The sequence below is a fragment of the Sceloporus occidentalis genome, unplaced genomic scaffold (genome assembly GCF_023333645.1).
Source record: "Sceloporus occidentalis isolate IW3139 unplaced genomic scaffold, rSceOcc1.0.p SCAF_8, whole genome shotgun sequence".
In the NCBI taxonomy this organism is placed as follows: domain Eukaryota; kingdom Metazoa; phylum Chordata; class Lepidosauria; order Squamata; family Phrynosomatidae; genus Sceloporus; species Sceloporus occidentalis.
In genome coordinates, this window is record NW_028316988.1 from 20,765,374 (window position 1) to 20,786,213 (window position 20,840).

At 43.1% G+C, this 20,840-nt stretch overlaps 1 protein-coding gene across 4 annotated transcripts in view; it reads right to left on the minus strand.

Moving 5' to 3' along the window:
• Positions 1–1,924: 1,924 nt before the first annotated feature.
• LRRC8A (leucine rich repeat containing 8 VRAC subunit A) overlaps positions 1,925–20,840 on the minus strand; it is a 44,384-nt gene continuing 25,468 nt past the window's right edge. For 3 of the 4 annotated variants that reach the window (XM_089535166.1, XM_089535165.1, XM_089535167.1), the window contains 2 exons: positions 16,365–18,528; positions 7,932–8,900 (listed from right to left, as the gene is read on the minus strand). In XM_089535166.1, coding sequence (XP_089391292.1) covers positions 8,625–8,900; positions 16,365–18,521 — 2,433 coding nt within the window. In that variant the 5' untranslated portion in view covers positions 18,522–18,528 and the 3' untranslated portion in view covers positions 7,932–8,624. Of the gene's footprint in view, positions 2,698–3,514; positions 3,650–7,931; positions 8,901–16,364; positions 18,529–20,840 lie in introns of those variants that run through there. The other variant, XM_089535168.1, reaches the window with a different exon arrangement.

Genomic DNA, 20,840 nt, shown 5'->3' on the forward strand with positions numbered 1-20,840 from the left:
AGTCTGGGAGTCGCAGATGAGACTATAATTTAACCTGGAAAAGGTGCAATGTTTGTTCCAAATGATCAACTTAACACCTCTCCTCAACTGTTGTCCCACCGGATTAGTCAACCCAAACCATCAGACACCTCTGTCCAGGTGTCTCCCAAGCAATTATGCGCCTCTTGCCAGAGCCAGAGCTTAATTTTGCTCTTTGGAAAGCAGACCGTCTCCATGCCGGTCTGATTTTTGATCTAGCTCCAAAATTGTCGCTGCCCCACCCACCCATGTGCTCCGAGAGACTGGGACCCATTTTCCCATCATTGCTCCATTGAATTCCTGGAGAAGATCTATTCTGGAGTAAGTATTGCCTTGGACTATTCCCTATTTCCACCCTCGATTTCCCTAGCCTTGAATGAGTGTGTGTGCTTCGGTATTGCTGTGTGAATTCCCCTTTTAATAAAATTAGTTTCTAATCAATAAGGCTTGTCTCTGCTCCATTTTCTTAGGAATTATTTGGTCCCTGAGTATACAGCCTGGGGAGCAGTCTCGCAGGGTCCTTGCAACAACCCCCCCCTCAACTAATTGAGCTAATTAAAATTCCCCTAATTAGACCCTTCGTTACAGCTGGGAAAAGTTACATTTAATGAGCAATGTCATTTTACATTCCTTTGAAATGTACAGAGGACCGCTCTTAGTTGTATAGACTTCCTAGACTACTACAGGTGGGATAAAACTACTCTGGAGAGTACAGGGGACATAGGAATTAAAGCACAAGGTTTGTGACAAAAATGTGGCATGGGATTTGGCAACCCCTCTCAGAATATCAGCGTGTCTCGTCTTTTGTGAAGCCACAGGCCCCTTTCTGGGGCAGAGAATATTGAACCGGAGAAAAGTTGTGTCCTTTCCAGTGGGATCAGTCAGAAGCAAACTGCTGCAGCCATTCCTAGCTTGTCTGTTCTTCATTAATAACTTCGGCTGTATTGACCACACTCTGATTTCATTAGCTACACATGTTCTGGTTTTCATTTTTTTAAATGTAGGAAAGTGTGATGAAGTATTGCCTGCACCGACAGACATTTATTTATTTATTTATTTATTTATTTATTTATTTATTTATTTATTTAAGACCCCTTTCTTGATAACAAATTGTGGTCCAAATCACACTGCAGAAATAATGTGTTAAAAAGTGGGAACAAACACTGTAGAGCAGATTTTTATTGTGCAGTGTTGATACAAACCAAGTGTTCAGAATCCTAACTTGTTCAAAGAATTAGTTAATAAACATGATAGAGCCCAAGGCAAGGCTACAAGCACTAGCTTCGGACAGAGCTTGGAAAAGTTACTTTTCTGGACTAAAACAGCTGCGATCCCACAGCTTGTATGGCTGGTGACAACTTATTTGTTGCATCATCCAAACTGACTTGAAACCAAATAATGCAGAACATTCTTGGGCCATTCTATTCAAGTGTCCTTTGTACTGAAGTTCCAATGGTTGGTGACATTAGAACCTCTGTGCCCTGCATGTTAATGCAATGAAAATTCAATACTACTTACTCCCAAGTCAGTCTGCTTAGAACTGCAGCCAAACTCCCCAGCTCAGTCCTACTTGGCCTGAAATGAATTTCTCTGCACAGACTATGAAAAATGTCCCCATAAGAGTAAGAATGACAAGACAATCTTCAGTGTACATTTGCTTTCCAGTTCCTCTCTGATGACACATTCATTGAAGGATGATATTTCACCAGGGGTGAACATCATATAGGACAGGTACTTCTATTCCCCATACATCCCCCCGATAAATCAAACTCTGTTCAATATAACCTACTCCAAGTCAGTCTACTTAGAATTGCAACCAAAATCCCCAGATCAGTCTACTTGGCCCAAAATGAAATTCTCTGCACAGACTATACAAAATGTCCCCATAAGCAAGAATAACAAGAAGACAACTGTAGATATAATTCATTTCCTTCAACTTTATTGATCTAGGATGATGAGGTCCATTCTTCTGCCTGAGAAGTCCCATCTTTTAACTCCTCCTGAGCCACAAGCCAAAGGGATGCAGCTCAGGAGGAAGGCAGTGCAGAGAAGGCAAAAAACCTGTCTTGACCCGGGGCCAATTTGGGCTCAACAGGGGAAAATTCCTTCTCGGCTCCAATTCAGGCAACCAGCTCATAAAGCCTGCACTGCCAGGTTAAAGGATGGGCAGGCTGGTTCTTCAGACAATCCAGAGAAGAGTCCAGTAGAAAAAGAGCTCACTGAGTCCTTCCTTCCTTCCTTCCTTCCTTCTGGTCTTCCAAGCCAGTCCAGGCCCCTCTTCAGTAGGTAGAGAGGTGCCTTAGCCTTTCAGAGGAGCACAGACAGAAAAGGGAGGGATCCCATGCAGTCTGGAGGCGGCCAAGCGCAATGCCAGCCATCCAGGAGCATACTCACCTCGAAGCAACGTCCCTCCTAGCTGAGTTCAGCCCAATGGGGCTCACCTAAAATATGCATGGGATCCAACTAAAGGCTGGAAGTACATCATTTTGGACTACAACTGCCGGAATCACCCAGCCCATCAGCATGGAGGATCCTGGGCGATGTAGTCCAAAAAGGTACTTAACCAAGCAGGGACACACTTACCTAGGAGTCTGCTCTCTGAAGGCAAGGCACCAGGAGTACTTACCTGGGAGCCTGGGTCTACACAAGCCCAACAGCGTTTGCATCAAACAAGGAATGCTTGAAGTGAATAGAAGAGTGAGCAAGTCTCTTGGTTTCTTCCATATCTGGCTATTCACAAGATTGGTCAGATTTTGTTTAAAAGCCAATTGAAGCCAGATTCTCCTTCATCTCAAAATGGAGATGGATACATTTCTAAGCTTTTTTCCTCCAGAAGTGAATTTTCAAATTTATGATGAAACCCTGATTGAGGCTGTACTGAGACTCATTTCTTGTCTATCTGCTATCCCAGCAGGGAATGAATGTGGGCTCAGAACCTGGGGGCTTTTACATGAGTGGCTGTATTGTGACCTCACGTGACATATCACATTGTGATGCTGGGGTGTCTGTGTGCATCTGTGTCTGTGTGAGAGAGGGGGGGTAGCTTGCTTTCATTCATTATGACAAGGCAAAAACCTCTCCTTTGCCATTATATAGCACAGGTATACTTCCCTTAATAAAGCTTAGTTAACAAAACTCTTCCTCTCTACATCATACGTGTTCAGAGGGGAGATCAAGTTAGTTTTAAAAGTTTAAAAATGTCCCACATGCTCCTAGATGACATTTAAGGGAAAGCAAGATTTGGGGGGAAATGTTGACCCCCAAGGGCCGCATGTTACCACAGCCTGCATTTTGACCACCTTGGCTTTAAAATGTTATTGTTGCTCTAGATATGGTTACCCCCCCCCCCAAAAAAAAAAAAAAAAAGAAAGAAACTAGGAAGCATTTTGACAGTGTGCAACCCATACATGCAGTGTCTGGGCTGCTTTTGCCATCTCCTGTATAAGACCATCCAGACAAGTAGTTATTTGCATGAATAAAACAGTTGTCAACTCACCAGTACGATCCTTCACAGGCCACCAGCAAAATAAAATACATGTCTCCTCCAGAACAATGCCAACCACGCTGCTCTCCTCAGCTCTGGCATGTCATCGATGCCCCAGACAACAAGTTCAGGAACTGAATTGTTTTCCTGAGAATAAGAAAGAGTTAAATTTAATCTTAACACTATTTACATGACAGTTTCCTTTTTTCCCTTGCTGCTGATGGTGTTATTTTTGTCTTGGATGCTATGTTTCTTGGACAAAATATGTTTAAATAAGATAAATCCATCCAGCCCCTAAACTAGACCTTTTGGATGTATTCTCAGACACCAGGTACTTCCCCAAAGTAGCTGGTGGTGTTTTTTGTTATAAGGAATTCAGGAAGGTGTTTATTCTCTGGTACTTCAGGAGGACAGTGTGTCATGCCAGTTCTTCTCAGTGTTTTGTCCTTAAGATGGGGTAAAAGCAAAACCAAAGGAACATCCAGTGCTCAGATTAAGCTATTTCAAGTCGAGCCGCTGTCAATGCAGACTTTCAGAACAATTACTGTAATGCATCTCCAAAGGAGCCCCCCAATTGAGTAATAGATTAGTCTTTTATTTCCCTAGCATGCAAAAAGAATTCATAATATTATCTGGATAGCCCAGAAATAAGGATGGTTGGAAAAGAAGGGTCCAGAATGATGACTTGTTGTGTGCTTTCAAGTTGATTTTGACTTATGGTGACCCTAAGACAACCCTGTCAGGGGGGTTTCTTGGCAAGATTTATTCAGAGGGGGTTTGCCTTCTTCTGAGGCTGAGAGAGTGAGACATGCCCAAGGTCTCCCAGGTTTCCATGGATGAGCAGAGATTTGAACCTTGGTCTCTCAAGTCCCAGTCCAGTACTTAAACCACTGTATCACACAGCCTTTCCAGATGTATTCAAAGGAGGTTTGTACAGTCGGCCCTTCTTATACATGGATTTTTTATACACGGATTTAAGCATACACGGTTTGAAAATGTTCCAAAAAAGTATAAATTTACCTTGATTTTCCATTTTTTATAAGGGACACCATTTTGCTACGTCATTATATTTAATGGGACTTGAGCATACACGGATTTTGTTATACACGGGGGATCTTGGAACCAAACCCCAGCGTATAACAAGGGTCCACTGTAATTGCTTTCCTAGGAGGCTGAAAGAGTGTGACATGCCCAGGCTCATCCAGCAAGTCACAATAGCTGAACAGTGATTTGAAACCTGGCCTACAGAGCTATTATCCGGCATTCAAACCAGTACAACATGCTGGCTAGAGTCCTTGTGTTTGGCATTTCTGGTCTACTTGCCATTTATCTGGTTGAAAGTGCTTGTTTTCCACACATTGCCAATTTTTTACTAAGCTTTGCTCCTGTACCTTTAACAACAGTCTGGGATGCAGCAAAGGCTGGTAAAAATCATGGACCCCATATTCTAAAAGTTTCAGCCTCTAGTCTGCTGTGTGCTGGAAGTATAGGAACAGCCCAGATAGATTTTTAAAATTATGGATGACAGCCTTCATATTGCTATACAATCTCATCTGCAATTTCAGGGTGCACTTCAAATATGTACAGATTTGCATTTAGTAGAAATGAAGGAATGCTCTAAACTGTTCAGAAGCACAAGAAATTTATTTGCAGAGGGGGGTCACAGCTGAAACTGATGTCCAGTACTGAAAACAGATAATGAACAGGCTGTTTCGGGAAAGCTTTGGCACCACCACTCAAGTATACCAGGGCAGCTTCTGCAGTGGGAAATACCTGCCCTAGATCCTACTTACAGATCCCCATACTCTGCTTTGCAAATTTCCTATCATGCTATCTGGACTCATTGCTGGAAATGAAAGTGGAGGTCGTTTTAGTTTCTCACAAAGCCCCTGTGCCACCCAATGCTCCTGGCATGACAAGATTTAACTGGCAATCTGTCCAGAAAGTAACATTGGTTCTTACTCAAGACATTCATTTGCAGTAGTGAATGGTGGTGATCCTTGGGATGGGCTTAAAGATATATTTGTACCCCCCCTTTTTTTTGTCGTTCACCTCATAAAGTCCTACAACAATACTAGTTTTAGCATTTTTGAATTAACAGTAACCCTTTAATGATTACTAAAGAAACATTTAACACCTCCTTGTCCTGCTTTGAAGATGCTACAAAAGAGCAGTTAAAAGAAGTGAGGTCTGCATGATGCATTAAGAACAGTGAGGCAGGATCTTCTGATGCTCAAAGCAAGGGCATCATGGATTTGGCTAGGGGCCTGCATTAGCCACCTTGGAGGCTCACATGCACACACCTCTGGCAAAAAGCAAAATTGTCCTCAAATGGCCTTTAGGGGGTATAGGGAACATTTTTGCCATGGGCAACTTTAGATTGGAAGAGGGCATTTTTAACAATAGGAAAGGAGTGGAAGTCATTTCAGGTTCATTTTTGCTTTTTAAAAAAGAGGCCTTCCATGGGCCTACATTGACTATGAGGGGGAAGCATTGTCATCCAGGCCCCTTAAAGGAGGTTTGAGGGCAATTTTATTTTTTTCCAGATGTGGGGTTTTGTTTTCGTTTAGCAGTTTGAGGCTGGGAAAGTATATGAAAGCTGAGAATGGACTGAGTGAATTTTCCTCTGATGCTAACCTGCTTGCAGAGTTCTCATAGCTGTTGCGGAGAAGATGACCCACACTTGTGCATTTTGCTTTTATTTACTCTGCACTATAAAACCTTTGGGACTTAATCTTCCATCAGCCTCAGGGTGGGAGAGGGATGCACCCCGACCCAAGTGCCCCATATAGCTACTAGTGGGGAATTTGACCATCAGGTGGAAATAGTCTGGGTAGAGTTCGCAGGCCCAGTTCTAGCACTGGTTATGAGGGGAAGTTGGGCTCCATCATCAAGTTCCTCTACAATCTGTACAATGTTAGGCTCTGCTCATCATTTATGACCAACAAAGCGTATCTTGTAGTAATAGTACATGCTAGCGTTCAGTACCAAAATAACTCTTGGGGTGGCCTAAAACAACATCCATTTCCAGCACCACAGAAGTTTTTTTCTTCCTTTCTTTGTTAAAGGAGAGCCCAGATTTTCCAAGGATTTCCATGAAGCTTTATTTAAACATTGACAATACCAGAGTCGGGTTAACATTGATTTTCACATGGTTTTGTCAGCTTCGCTAGTGCGTGCGGGTCTTTCTCCGGTTACATCAGCACGGAAGAAAGGAAAGCGAGCAGTGGCTTTTTAAAATCCTCTTTACTGTCATAAACATCTAAAGGTAAAACAAGAGGAGTGAGAGAGTGATAGTGTGTGTGTGTGTGTGTTCTTTTCAAATATATGCACGTAGATTTGGCAAAGCCAACACCTTCCTGGCAAGTTCAGCAGAAAGCAAAAACTGTTTGACTTAGTTGGTGCCTGCTCTCCCTCCGACGCAAAATGCCTCACTTCATTCCCAAGGGAACCAGATCATGGAACTTCTCTTTTAATTAACAGACTGGTTTCTAGATGGAGCATTATGCTAAGACCTGACTATTTGTTACAAGTCGACAGCCATTTAAAAAATAAAACATTCAACTTCCAGTGGACAAGTGGATTAAATTGTAGTGCAAACTCCTATTTGTTTCAGTAAGGGTTCCTCACTTCCTTGCATAGACCTCACTTAAATACCCCCATATTCTGCTTTGCAAATTTCCTAGCATGCTGTCTGAACTCATTTGTTGGAAATGGGAAATGAAAAACAAGCTCCACCACTAAGGTAATGCCTGGGAGGTATTTTATACCTTTCCTTTAACACTGAAGAAAGAATTCAAGAGGTACGAAAGAGGCAGAAACCAGCCAATGCTACAATTTTGATAATGGAGGCAAAGACTTGTCTTCCCCATAAACTGCAAAGAAACCATTGGGGGCATATGTGTGATCCAGTCCAGCTGCTATTTTTTGTTGTACAAGAAATGCTGAAGAAAGCTCTACATGTTTGTTTTTAGTGTTTAACCAACATCATCCATATTGCTAAGCAAAAGGGATGCTTTTAACAGACTGCTTTGTTTCAAATACTCCCGAGTGCTATGAGGAACGAGAGAGTTAAAAAGTAATTAAGTTTTAATGAATTAGAAAGTAATTTCAAAAATTAACACATCCAGGTAAATTATTACCAATTGGTCTTGAAAAAACCTTTTCTGAACAGCATCCTCGCTCAGACACAAGATTTCAAGGACATTATTTAAAACAAAACAAAACAAAACAAAACCTTAGTCCAACTAACCCTGGGAGATGCTACAATTGCAATTTCATCCTAATCCTCATAGCTGATGCAATTGAACTAAGGGACGCAAATTGGGAGATGGAACAGTTCCTTATTTCTGAACCATTACGTGGGAGCGAACAAAAAAAGAAGAAACATGAACCGAGGTTTAAAAAGTCAATTTGGTATACAGTGATCTAAGGTAAGATGACAGTTTTCATTTTTAAAATGTATTTTCAAAATGGAGAGAGAGAGAGAGAGAGAGAGAGAGAGAGAGAGAGATTGTCTCTTAATTCCTGTAGCAGCATCCTAAATGTTCAACCAAAAGGTACAGTACATTGCTATGCAGCAAAGTTAGTGTCAACATGTATGGTTGGCAGGCTGAAGGGCTGGATGGTGCAGAGGTGAAGACGTTTGGTTCCCAGTAGGAGCCACAGCGGAGATAATACGGCCGCAGGCAGCCTTAGAAAAGATAAGTCTTCCCCTTGCTTTATCCTTACTGTTCCTTTTGATCTGGAGCTCGAGCTGTGCAACGGATCTTAGAACTTGCCACTTGTTTCTGCCCCATTACGCCAGTGTCCAGCTTCCTGTCCTGCGGACTGCAGACTAGTCCTCACCCAGCCTGGAAGGGCCACCACCTCCCAGCCAAAGGGTCCTTCATTTTGAAGGAACAAAACAGCCTCATTCCCACCTGCTTCTGAAAGTTTCCTGGGCAGAGAGGGGTGTGTCTGTGTGGTGAGCCAGGTTTCAAGCTGGGAGGTTTTCAGGGCAGCAGGGGGAGAACTGAGAAGGAGAATGGCAGCTTGAATTTCCCCAGCGATCTGGTCAGGAGCACTACCTTCTTCCCCCTTTCCCCCTTTCCCAGGGTGTGACTCTGTGTGCACATGTATCTCAAGCTTGTTCCTTGTCAGCTCTCCACAGCCGTTCTTTAACCTCCAGGGGCAATGTGTTGAAAAGGTCTTCCTCCACCACCAGCCCGCTGCGCTTCAACAATGGACAGTCTCCCAGCTCCACCGGCAGGCACTCCAAGCGGTTGCCCCGCAGTTCAATCTGAGAGAGGTTTGTCAGCTCGCCCACCCGGGAAGGCAAGGACTGCAACACGTTGTTGCCCAGGTGCAACGTCCGAAGTTTCCTGCACTGAAAGAGCTCCGCGGGGAGGCTTTCAATCTGGAAGCAGAAAAAGTTGGGGGGAGGAAGAGGAGAAGAATTCAAGAGTTAGGTAGAATCACAGAAATGGAAGAGATCCCAAGGGCCATACAGTCCAACCCACTGCCAGGCAGGAACTCACAATCAAAACAGCCCTGAAAGACGGCCATCTAGCCTCTGTTTTAAAACTTCCAAAGAAGGAGACCCCATCACTCTCTGAGGCAGATTCTTCCACTGTCAAACAGCTCTCGCTGTCAGGAAGTTCCTCCTAATGTTTAAGTGGAATCTCTTTTCCTGTAGTTTGAATTCATTGCTCCAAGTCCTATTCTCTGGAGCAGCAGAAAACAAGCTTGCTCCATCCTCAGTATGACACCCCTTCAAATACTTAAAAAGGGCTATCATATCACCTCTTAATAATCTTTTCCCCAGGCTGAACATAACCAGCTCCCTAAGTCTCTCCTCATAAGGCATGGCACAAATGTAAAAGGGAAAAAGGCCGGCGGCATAGATAAACCTTCTCTATGAGAAGACTCACAGAATCATGGAGTTGGAAGGATCCTGAAACATCATCAAGTCCAACCTCCTGCTAATGGAGGACTTCCAGCTAGAGCATCCCAGCAGGTAGCTGTCCTGCCTCCTTCTGAAGATGTCAACAGAAGGAGACCCCACCACCTCCCTATGCAATTGGTTCCATTATCAAAGCACTTTTACCAACAAATTCCTTCTTATGTTCAATCGAACTCTATCCTCCTGCAACTTAAAACCATGGGACCTGGTCAGCAGAATAGGTCTGCCCCTTCCTCTCTGAGGCAACCCTTAAGCTATTTAAAGAGTACAATAATGCACTCTTTAAAGCTGAACAAGCCCAGTTCCTTCAACCTCTCCTCATAGGTTTTGTTCTCCATGCCTCTTATTATCCTGGTTGCTCTTCTCTGAAACCACTCCAGCTTGTTTAAATGAAGCACCCATACTTTGCCATAGTTTTCTGACAGTCATCTTAAATTATGTATTACAGCCATTTAAAAAATATATTTTAAATATGCTGCTTGAGCTTACCTAGAAGGAATCGATATTTAGTGCCTTCCACTAAACCAGAAGAGCGCAAAGGAAACCCTGAAACTACATGAGCTGTTCCCTAAGCTTCTGTCTCTCTATCCAAAAAGGGTGAATTATCTCTTCTGGGAGCCACTGAGGAAAGCAATTCACCTTTTAAATAGATGTCAGGAGTTTGGGCCCCACCTACACTGTTTAATACAGCGGTCCCTCCACATTTGCTGGGGTTAAGGGTGAAGGACCCCATGAATGTGGAAAAAACACTAATAAAAAACAACATTCTATTTACCTATTGGAACACCTCTCTAGGAATCTCCAGGTCCTCCAGTGCAACTCTATTGACAACATCTGCCAGAAGTTGATGACAGAATCATGCTGGACAACCTACAAATGCCTAGAGAAGTGTTCTCCAGCAAAACTTTATGGTCAACGTCAGGCAGAGCTACACTGGAGGAACTAAAGATTCATAGAAAGGACATATTAATCAAAACTGCAAATACTCAAATCCACAAAAGTCAAATCCGCAAATGTGGAGGGCCAACTGTATTTGGAAAACATCACTTTTCCAAAACCAGAAATAGTCTTCCAGGCACTTGTTTTTTGTTGCATTTTTGGCAGTATGTGGATGGCTTCTTGAGATGTCTTAGGACAGAAAATTGGTCCCTGGACCACACTCTTAGGACCTCAGAGGAAGGTAATAGCAAAATTCCTCTCAATAAATTTTGACCAAACCCCCCCATTATAGGGTCACCATAAATCAGAACTAACTTGAAGGTAAATAATAATTGAGAGCCAGAGTGATATAGTGATTCAAAGATATAGCCATGTTAGTCTGCGCAATCAGTATGTAGATAGATTGTGTAGCACCTTTGAGACTAACTGAAACAAAGAAGTTCGCAGCATGAGCTTTCGTAGACTTAATTCCAAATGCATCTGAGGAAGTAGACTTAAGTCTACAGAAGCTCATTCTTCCGGCTTTTTTAAAAAATTGTTTTAGAACCAGAAGTGTCTTGATTGTTGCTCTAGGACTTTAGAAAAACAGTGCTCACATTACTGCTTAGCTGTTGAAACCCATCAGGTGACCTTGAGCAAAACATACTCTCTCAGCCTCAGAGAAAGGCAGTGATAAAACCCCTCTTAATAAGTCTTGCCAAGGAAATCATGTGATAACTTCACTTTAAGAGTCTCCGTACGTCGAAGGGAGGAGGAAGAGTGACTTAATTTATCTGAGAAATAGCAAATCTAGTTTATAAAATCTTTTGCCACAATAAAATAGTAGTCTTCAGGATCACACATATGTCTTTGTCATCTCCTGTGACTCTTTCGGAAAGTCTCTGTACAAAAAAAGTCATCAACACTAACTCCATGCCATCCTCCCCCAATACTTGCAAGGACATGTCAGAACGCTTGCACAATTAGAATTTTGCAACCAGACTATGCCTGAGGGATGGGTAAGGAGAATGTAAGGTTGTGTATGTGCGTGTTTTTAACTGTTGCTTAATTGCATATAGTTCGTAGAACTGTTTATTCGTTTTCTCTCTTGCAAAATGCAGCATTGTGTTTTAATCTCTCTGGAAATAGCCCAGAGATCTGTACAGTGCTGGCTACAGATTTCTGGGAGTGACAGTTAAAAAAACACACACAAATTTTCAGGCTCTGAAATCATATATTTTCAAAGTATCCTAATTTGGAAGGGCATTCCGAATTAATCCTCTGTCATCTCATTTTTTCAGCTGCTTTTAAAGCTCCCTGCCTCTCTCTCATCTCCCCACTTCCCCCCTTTGTTCTCATCTTTTATCAATTGCTGCAAACTGATTTTAAAAGTGCCAAAGGAGTTCATACTAGGTTAACTCAGTAGTGGGGAGAGGAGCTTAAGGGGCAAAATCTTGCCCTTTGCCATTGGCTCAGGCAAAAGCAAACTGCTGCAGCCTCTCCTAGCTTGTACATTCTTTCTCATTAATAACCTTTGCCATCTTGACAATGTTGCTTGGCCACACGTAGAATCATAGAGTTGGAAGAAACCACAAGGGCCATTCAGTCCAACACCCTTTTTGAATTGAGGTGCCCAGAACTGGACACAGTATTCCAGGTGGGACCTGAGCAAAGCAGAATAGAGTGGCAATATTACTTCCCTTGATCTAGACACTATACATGTCCTGGTTTTCATCTGTGACTTGCTGGAGAGTGTGAAACTGCTGACCACTAAGAGCTGCAAAGCAAGGGTGATACCTTCATCTATCACAGCGCCTGTTTTGCTTCCTTGGAAATGATGGGGAACTGATCTCATTAGCTCTATGACAACCAGGATGTGACTGAGAGAGGCAGGCGTCTATCTGCAGTGGGAAAAGTTCCATCTTCCCTTCGCCTTGGTTCACTTGCTCTCCTCCCTGTCCGCCCCCACAAGGTTTCCTGTTTTCTATGATGCTTTGTTTTCCTGGGAACATTCGGTCACTGAGAGCAATTTCTAATTAAAGCAGCAATGTTGTTTCCTAAAGGCCAGCTCTGAGAATCAAGGGAAGAGTTAAATGACTGGTTTTAAGAGCTTGTTATCCTGCCAAAGAAAGAGGGAAAATTACTTGATTGGGCATAAAAAGGGTTCTGCTTAATGTTTTGTTTTCCCACCGTGGCCATAACAGCTACCTGTGATAGCCTTTAGGGTAAAACTGGGACATACAGAGGCGTTATCAAGTGATGTTGCACCCCCGCAACCTATTCAGCACAGAGTCTGAAAACATTGGTGGGTTTTTCAACTACCACTCCCAGAACCCACCAGCCAGCATGGTCAATGAGCGTTAGAGTTTGCAAATTTAAGATAACTACCATCTGCATGGCTGGTAGTCTTAAAGAGCGGTCATCAAGTGATCTTGCACCCTGGCAAACTGTATTCAGAGCAGAGTTTGAAAACACTGATGGGAGGGGGGTTCAACTGCAACTTCCAGTATCCACCAGCCTTTCTCTTCCTCCCCTTGGAGAAGAAAGGGGCCTGTGGGTATCAAGTGGCCAAAAGCATTCTGAAGCTTAACAGAGCTGAAGAACAATTTATTCTTAGGAACATTACACCAGGTTTCCAGATATCATATCCTGGAGCATCTATCGTCAGGCAAAGCTTAGGTAAGTGCAAAGTTACCAAAACAAGTTACATTCAAAGACACCTTGGAACCAGAAACCAGCTAGAATCATAGGGTTGGAAGAGACCACAGCTGGGATTTCCTTCAGACAATACCCAAATCAGATGGGAGAAGAAGAAGAAAAAGGAGTTTAATGGAAAAGAACAGCCAGAGGCTTAAGCAGTACATAAAGACAAACTCACTTCTCCCAAATTTGCTTCAGGAACAAAATTAAACAGTAACAAGGTTATCAGACGATCAGATAATTCTGGCATTTTGATGTTCTTCAAAGTCAGAATTTCAGAGCTTTAAAGGGTTGGTAGCTGCTGGTGCCAGCAAACCTTGTAATCTCTACTGGACTGACCTCTGTGTCTACTATTCTTAGGCTATTCTAAGAGAAATAAGTACTGTATTCACGAGACAGCCTTGAAGCCTTTTCAAGTAAGACTTATTATGAAGAGGTATACAGGGGAATAGAAAGAAATAGCCTTATTACTTGGGTGAGTCACCATCTCTCAGCTGCAGAGGGAGGCAAAGGCAAACCCCTTCTGAGCAAATCATGTAAAAAAAAAACCATGATATGGATGCCTTAGGTTCGCTATGAGTCAGAAACAACCTGAAGGCAAACAACAACAACAACAAGACAGCCTTAACATAGTTACTGGGAGAAACTCTTTGCAAACTAATTGAATAAGTTTGTGCCAAGAGCAAAAGATCTCAGATTGCACCACCAAAGTAATACAGGGATAGAAGAGTTAGTGATGCCCTCCCACTGAAGATATAAACAAGAGCGTAATTCAGATCTTTTTCTGGACACTGATCATAACATACAAATCCCTTGCGAGGCAGAGATGGTGAAAAAAAGTTGCATGACTCCTTGCCTGAGGGGAAACTGGACATTAATTTTAAAGTAACTAACAATGTACAGCAGGAGTAGACAAAGTGAGTCCAAATGGCCTTATGCAGCCCCACCAGGGTCATTTTTGTGGCCTGTGAGTCAACATAGAAGCCTTTTTTGAAACAAGAACAGGAAGTCACTTCTTCTCACTTCTGGTTGTTAAAAGGTTTCTCCTGGGGCATTTTAGACCCAAGAAAGCCCAAAAAGTATAGTGGAAATGCCCCTCATGTCCCCTAGAGGGCATTTGGTGTCAAAAAATTTGATAATAGTGTTATTGTTATTATCATTATCATTATCATTATTATTATTTTGCAAGAATGGATGCAGTGGAGAGCAGCAACCATCCAAGATCTCCTGAGGGCTAATACACCCTCACATCCTTCCACAATTGCCCACCCAATGTATAGGGCAGAAATCCTTAAAGTTGGGGAAAACCCTTGCCAGTACACTTTCAGTTGTTAGCCCTATCCTGGGCCTAAAATGGTCCGGAGAGGCGTAAAAGCAAAGCAAAATGTCCCTCACACCCCAGAGGCTGTTTGGGGACAGAAAAAGTTTAGGTTTTGCAGGGGTGCAGGAGGACTGTAGCCCTCGAATGTCTCCTGGGATCAAACCCATGCCTTAGAAACTGCTTCTAAAATCAGTCCAGGAATAAGGCCCCAGTAACCAAATAAAATGTGTAAGAAGCACACAGGGAGTAATAGCTCCTTGGTATCAACACTGTAAAAAAGTGAAAGAGAGGTGGAATTATCAGGTAGATGAGCTTGAAAAATATTTCTAAGAACTACAGCCAAACAGAAGAGATATCATGGTGGTCAGACATCGCCCAACTCATTGCCACATCGTTGTGGTGTGGAGGAGAAACTAGGTTCCCAATGGTTATTCCAGGGAACACATACTCATGCCAGCCCAACCAGGCTGATAAAGGCTTCATGTTCAGCGCTGCCCAACTCAAAGCAAATGGCTTATCGCCAAAAAGGATGACCAAACTGGCTGGCTGATGCAACTATCAGAGCTTTTTTAAAAAGTTACTTTTTTGGACAACTCCTCCAAGAATCCTCGAGCCACCAAAGAAATTGTAGAAATGGTCACCCCAAACAGTAGCATTTCACAGCCCAATTGGCCGTGAAACAGCCAAAAAGATGGTTTACTGAGGAGTTTGGGGGGAGGTTTGCTGTCCCCATAGTGTTGCAGATTTAGAAAGAGTTTGGTGTGATTTATGAAGTAAAAATCACCCCAAAATGGGAAGGGCTGCTGAAGAGTTTAGGGTGACTGACTTCAGGGGTTGTAGAGGTGGTTGTCTAGGGGCTGCATACAGACTACACTTTCCTCATCCTTGTTCTAGGTGAACACTAACTTGTGTGCGAAAGACATTCCCCAATATTATTTTTGGATGTCCTTCCAGCACAGGATTTATGCAGCATTTGCAAAAGTTGCTAATAAGGGCTGTGAGTCATTCCACAGAAAACCAAATGCCCCTTTCAGTATCTGCACACATCAGCACTCGAAGAGAAGTATTCTTCTGTTAGATTAGCCTGGGTTCTTCTTTTTGTGGCATCAGGTAACCCCCCACTCTGAGGAGAATGACCCAGTCATACTCACATGTAGCAGTTAGCTGTTCCTCCCATTTGTATTTTAAGCACAAAAAAAGATTAGTGCTCAAATAGGGGGCATGTAATGTAGTTTCAGAATTCAAAGTTATAAGTGAATACAGATGATTTCACTGAGTGAGATGATCCATTCTTTTCAAAGGAAAAATAGACAGGTCCCAGTAAAAAGCCAAGAAAATACCTGAAGAGCTACGTGTTTGCTAACCTTTGTAAAATAATGCAATGGAAGGAAGCTGTGAGATGTTGTTGCTTTTTTTGAGGGAGGGGGCCATCAGAAATTCATGGGCACCTCCTTGGTTCTCTGGGTCCCAAACAGATGTACTAGCTGATCCCCCCACCACTTAAGGGTCTTGCCTGGACCAGGAGAACCCACTTTTAGGTTTCTCCTCCACAACTCAAGCTCTAGTCATGGACTAAATCCAGCAATATCTTGTCTTCACAGAATTTATTTATTTGTTGCTAGCAGCTAGAAAGAAATCCCTGCCCAGCTGTCACTAACCTTGTTATTTCTAGTATCAGCTACTCTAAGCTATTTTGTGCCGTTCACTTCCATGCAATTCAAACAGGGCAAGAGCAGTGATGACACAAAGTCTGGGACTAGAAGAGTGCCACAAAAGGAAGCAATAGGTACCATTTTGGCAACAAGCAACTATTAAAAGTGCTGGGAGGCTTCATATTTCTGAATGTCAAACTATATATTCTCGTTTTTCTATACGCTTTTGGAAGACTCCTCCTGACCCTAGTTAAGTCAGACATAAAGAAAAGAAACAATATCCAACTCAAGTGGCTTCTGGCTACCCCTCACCCCAACTTTTCTTACCCTGTTGGCCGTCACAGCTAGGTTTTGTAGATTTTGCAACATCCCAATGTCCGCTGGTATAGAAATCAGGAGGTTGTGACTGAGATCTAAATACCGAAGCTTTCGACAGTAGAAGAGCTGGGTGGGGATCTTCTCGATCTTGTTGCGGTTAAGGTAAAGGCGTTCTAGGTTGGTGAGGTTGCCGATCTGCATGGGAATATAGGCAATATGGTTGTACCAGAGCTTAAGGCAAGTGAGACGGTGAAGGTGCTGGAAGCTGATGATCTCTTCAATGGTCTTGAGATTATTGTCTTTGAGGTCGATCTCTTGAAGGTTGTGAAGGCTGAAGATAGAGTGTGGGATGCGTTCCAGGTCACAGCGGATCAGCTCTAGTTCTGTCAGATTGACCATCTTCTTCAGACTGTTCAGGACAATGAGCTTGGTGCCCTCATTGTTGATTGAGAGCTTCTGAAGATGGACACCAACATCAGTCACAACCTGGGGCAGCTTGGTGAGATTGCTCTTCAGCCTTAGCACTTTGAGCCTCTTCAGTTCCCTCAGCCCATCAATTACAATGTACCGGTTATTTTCAGCACTCAGGTTCCCTGTCAGATGGAGTTCTTCCAGAGTCTTTAAGCTGTAGATCCACAGTGGGATCTCCTTGATGTCTGTGAACTTGATGTGCAAAGATTTCAGGTTTTCTCTCAAGAAGGCAAGGGCCGGGGCCTCTATTTTGGCTGCCGTATGGTACAGCCACAACTCCTTGAGGCTGGTGAGCTGAGCAATGCTTGGAGGGATGGTGACATCAGGAATGAGTTCTAGCTTCAAAACCTCCAGCTCAATAAGGTCAAAGACTGTATCTGGGATGCCGCTGAGCATGAAGAGATGAAGCTCCAACTTATCCTGGGAGTTCTTTGTGATCCTCTGGCGCAGTTTTTCCAGGGTCCACTCATTGTTGAGGTTCAGCTGCCTGAGTTTGTTCTCACTCACTTCAGAGAGGAAGACGGCAAAACGCTTTGAATAGAGGGGGTCATACTGGTCGATGAGATGTAGCATGAAGGCAAAGTCATTTTTGACATCAGGGATGTCACTGTAGCTGCTCTCTTCCCGAATGGACTCAAAGGAGTACTTTTTGAGTGACCGCCGGAGCATCCACCAGAGCGTGTACATGCAGATAAGGCCATAGAAAATCACCAGGCTGATGTAGAAAGAAGCCAGGATTTTGAAGAGGGTGGCCAGAGGGTGAGCACAGCGATACATGCGGTAGCCAGTCAAGCTCTCAATATCCACTTTGCAATCAATATCAAAGGTGATGTTATTGACGTAGTACACAGTGTAGCAAATGATGAGGATAAACTTGATCACCTTGATGATGGTCTGCCTCATGTAGAGACGATAGACTATGTCCCCTTCCTCAACATGTGTCCGGAATTTCTTGACCTTTTCAAAAAGGGCCTTGGCTTGCTCTCCTTCCTTCTTGTCCAAGACACCATTTTCTGTCCGGTCAACAATTCCTTGCTCGATCCGAGACTTTGTCCTCTGCAGCATTGGAGCAGTGGCTTCTACATCTTCGCTGACAGTAGAGGCTTTCTTGTCCATGGAACCATTCATTTTCCCAAAGGTTGGCTTGGGATCACTCTCCTCCACCACTGTCTCAGAGAGGGCCCTTGTGGTCCAAGGAGAGTCAAAACACTTCAGCAGAATGGAGACAAAATGCTCCAGTTTGGAGCTGGTCCTTGGGAACTTAAACCAGAAGTTACTGCAAGCCAAGAAGATCAGAGTGTGTAACAGCACCAGGTAAGGGAAATACTTGGCAAACCAGTGAAGGCGGTTCTCATAGCACACAGCATCCACATAATTATACTGGTGCCTGTCAAGTTCATATTTGATCCCTGTTGGTCCCGTGTCCGCAGATGGGGCTAGAGAAGAGTTATAATAACTCGTGTCCAGGTTTGCTGGTGTCCAGTCTCTAGAGGAGTCATTGCAAGCATCTTTGGTAACCCATTTGCAAGGCAAGCAAATCATTTTGTCCTGGGTGACTTGCAGCGTCCCTCCAAAGACCGCAATCATCAGCATCACTATAGAGATGTAATCCGTAAAGACATCCCACCAGGGCTTCAAGATGCGGTAGGCTGGCTGAGTATCAGCAAAGTAGCGTAATTCTGTGACTGGAATCATGGCTCACCTGAAAGGGGAGGAACCACAAAGAAAAGAAAATTAGCAATAGAAATAACACACTTATAGAACAATAGAATCATAGAGTTGGGAGAAATGCCCTCTTGGGCAGTTGCCCATCCCTGCTCTAAAAGTTTCTGCCTTTACAGGGAAATACTTCTTAAATGGTGGCTTGTCCTTACCAATTCATCAGCTGCCTAGTTTCACATTCTTCACAACACTCTTTGTTCTCTACTAGAGGCTGAAATTCTGACTTGGTTCATAAAATCTATGTAAAAATGCAAAATAAATACAAATCTTGCCAAAACATGGTGAGACTTTTTGTCATTATCAGAAAGACTGTTCATTTTTCAGACAGATTTGTGTACATTTTTATAACTGCATAATATACAAAAAGTATGATACAAGTAATACTAAAAAGTAGTGGCACTGAATGGACCATCTGCATCCTTTTAATTTGCCAGCCTGACTTTGTGTTTTCTGCATGTGTGCTTGCCTACAGAAAGGGAAAATACAATTTTTCTGCACAGATATTGCAGAAACTGTGGAAAATACAATGTGGATAGGAAACATGTAATGCTTAGTTTCTGTCTGGTATGCCAAGAATGGATATGTTGACCAAAATGTCACCAATCACAAGATTTTAACAGACCCTTATTTCTTACACTGAGACGGGCAAAAAGTAGATTACATTCCCTCCAACATTTCAGATGAAAACTAGGACACACATGGCCAAGTAACATGACAATATGATGACGATGTCAAAAGAAAGAACGCACAAACTAGGAGAGGCTGCAGCAGTTTGTTTCCTATTGAGAAGGGTAAGATCCCACCCCCTGCTCACCCCTCCTACATTTGCACCTTCAACTCAGTTGTGGCAATCGAAGTAAACTGAAGACTGGGGAGGGGGGGGGGGAAGACGGCAGTAGAAGAGAGAAACTAGGACATTTCAAAAGCAGTTGAAAAAGTTGGAAGACAAAGGATTAATCAGAACTGTCCCTGCCAGGTTGGGACACTTGGAGGGCATGCTGCCAATCTGTGAAGAGTTTCTAAGCAATCAAGCAAGAATTGCAGCCAGTGGACACAAATATGTACTGGTACTGGCATATTAAAAGGGATGGGGAGGGGGGAATTGCCAGTATCCCACATCAGAAAGCCTAAAAAGCATTGCCCTAGACTTGCAATAACAAAAGCCAAATGGAAAACATTCTTGAATAGCCAGACAAGCATAATAAGAGAGAAGACAATGGAGAAGTTAGGCTTCTGGTTGTTTACTGAAGCAGAGATCTTCATAGAACAGTTTAGTGGCAGATGCCTTATATGCAGAAACCTCCAGGAACAACTGCAGGCATCTCCAGATAAAAAGGATTCAAAAACAGGTAAGGGGAAAGACAAGAGTCCAGAGAGCTATGCTAGCTGGAACAAACAATGTTGATGGAACAGTAATCTGGAACAAAGGACAATCCTATATATGCCTAGAAAGAAGGAGAAGGAGAACACTAGAACTATAAAGTCAAGAGAAAAGAGGGATCCTAGTTCCTACGGTGCCCACATTTACTGGATGACAACTATACCAAATTCCTGCAGATTAGACATAAAGCTCTGCATCCATTCCCTCTGTTTTCCAACGCTTCTCCCTCCCATCTTGAAGACAAAAAAGGCAACCCAATGCTTTCAGGATTCTGCTCATGCAGCTTGTTGTCGGTGGTATCTGCATGATATTGCAAATTTTCAAAGCCCCCAGGTTTTTACAGAAGCTGTTGTCCCAATAGTTGCTTGAAAACTAGAAGAAGCTCTATGCCCTCCCAGGGTTGACTATACCCACCAGAATCTGGATGTCCCTTTCTTGAGGTACATGTGACAACAGCATCTCTTCCTCCCAGCTGGGAAATCTTTGGAGCACAGAATTAAGTCTTCTCAAACAAAAAGGTGGGTTGTTTCCAGTGCATGGGAACCCTACAGAATTCACAAGTGCCTGGTCTTTTACAAGCAGCTGCCCTACAGCTTCCAAGACAGGGCTGAATAAGCACTATTGAGTCATATGCAAAGCTTTCACTGATAAGGAGAAGAAAGCAGAAGCAAGTTTTAAAACCCAAGTGCTTTGGGTGCTCTTTGTTTTTCTCCAAATAACAAGCACCATAGGGCCTCTGGGCAGAATACCTGACTCCAGAGCATTTACTGTTTATTTCCTTTTATTTCCATTTGCGCACAGATTAAAGACTGCAGAGATTAAAATGAAAAGGAGTTGTCTCACTGACCCCCTCCCCCCCCCCCAAAAAAAAAAAAAAAGAGTTTAGCATGAGAAAAGAGAATCAGGAATTC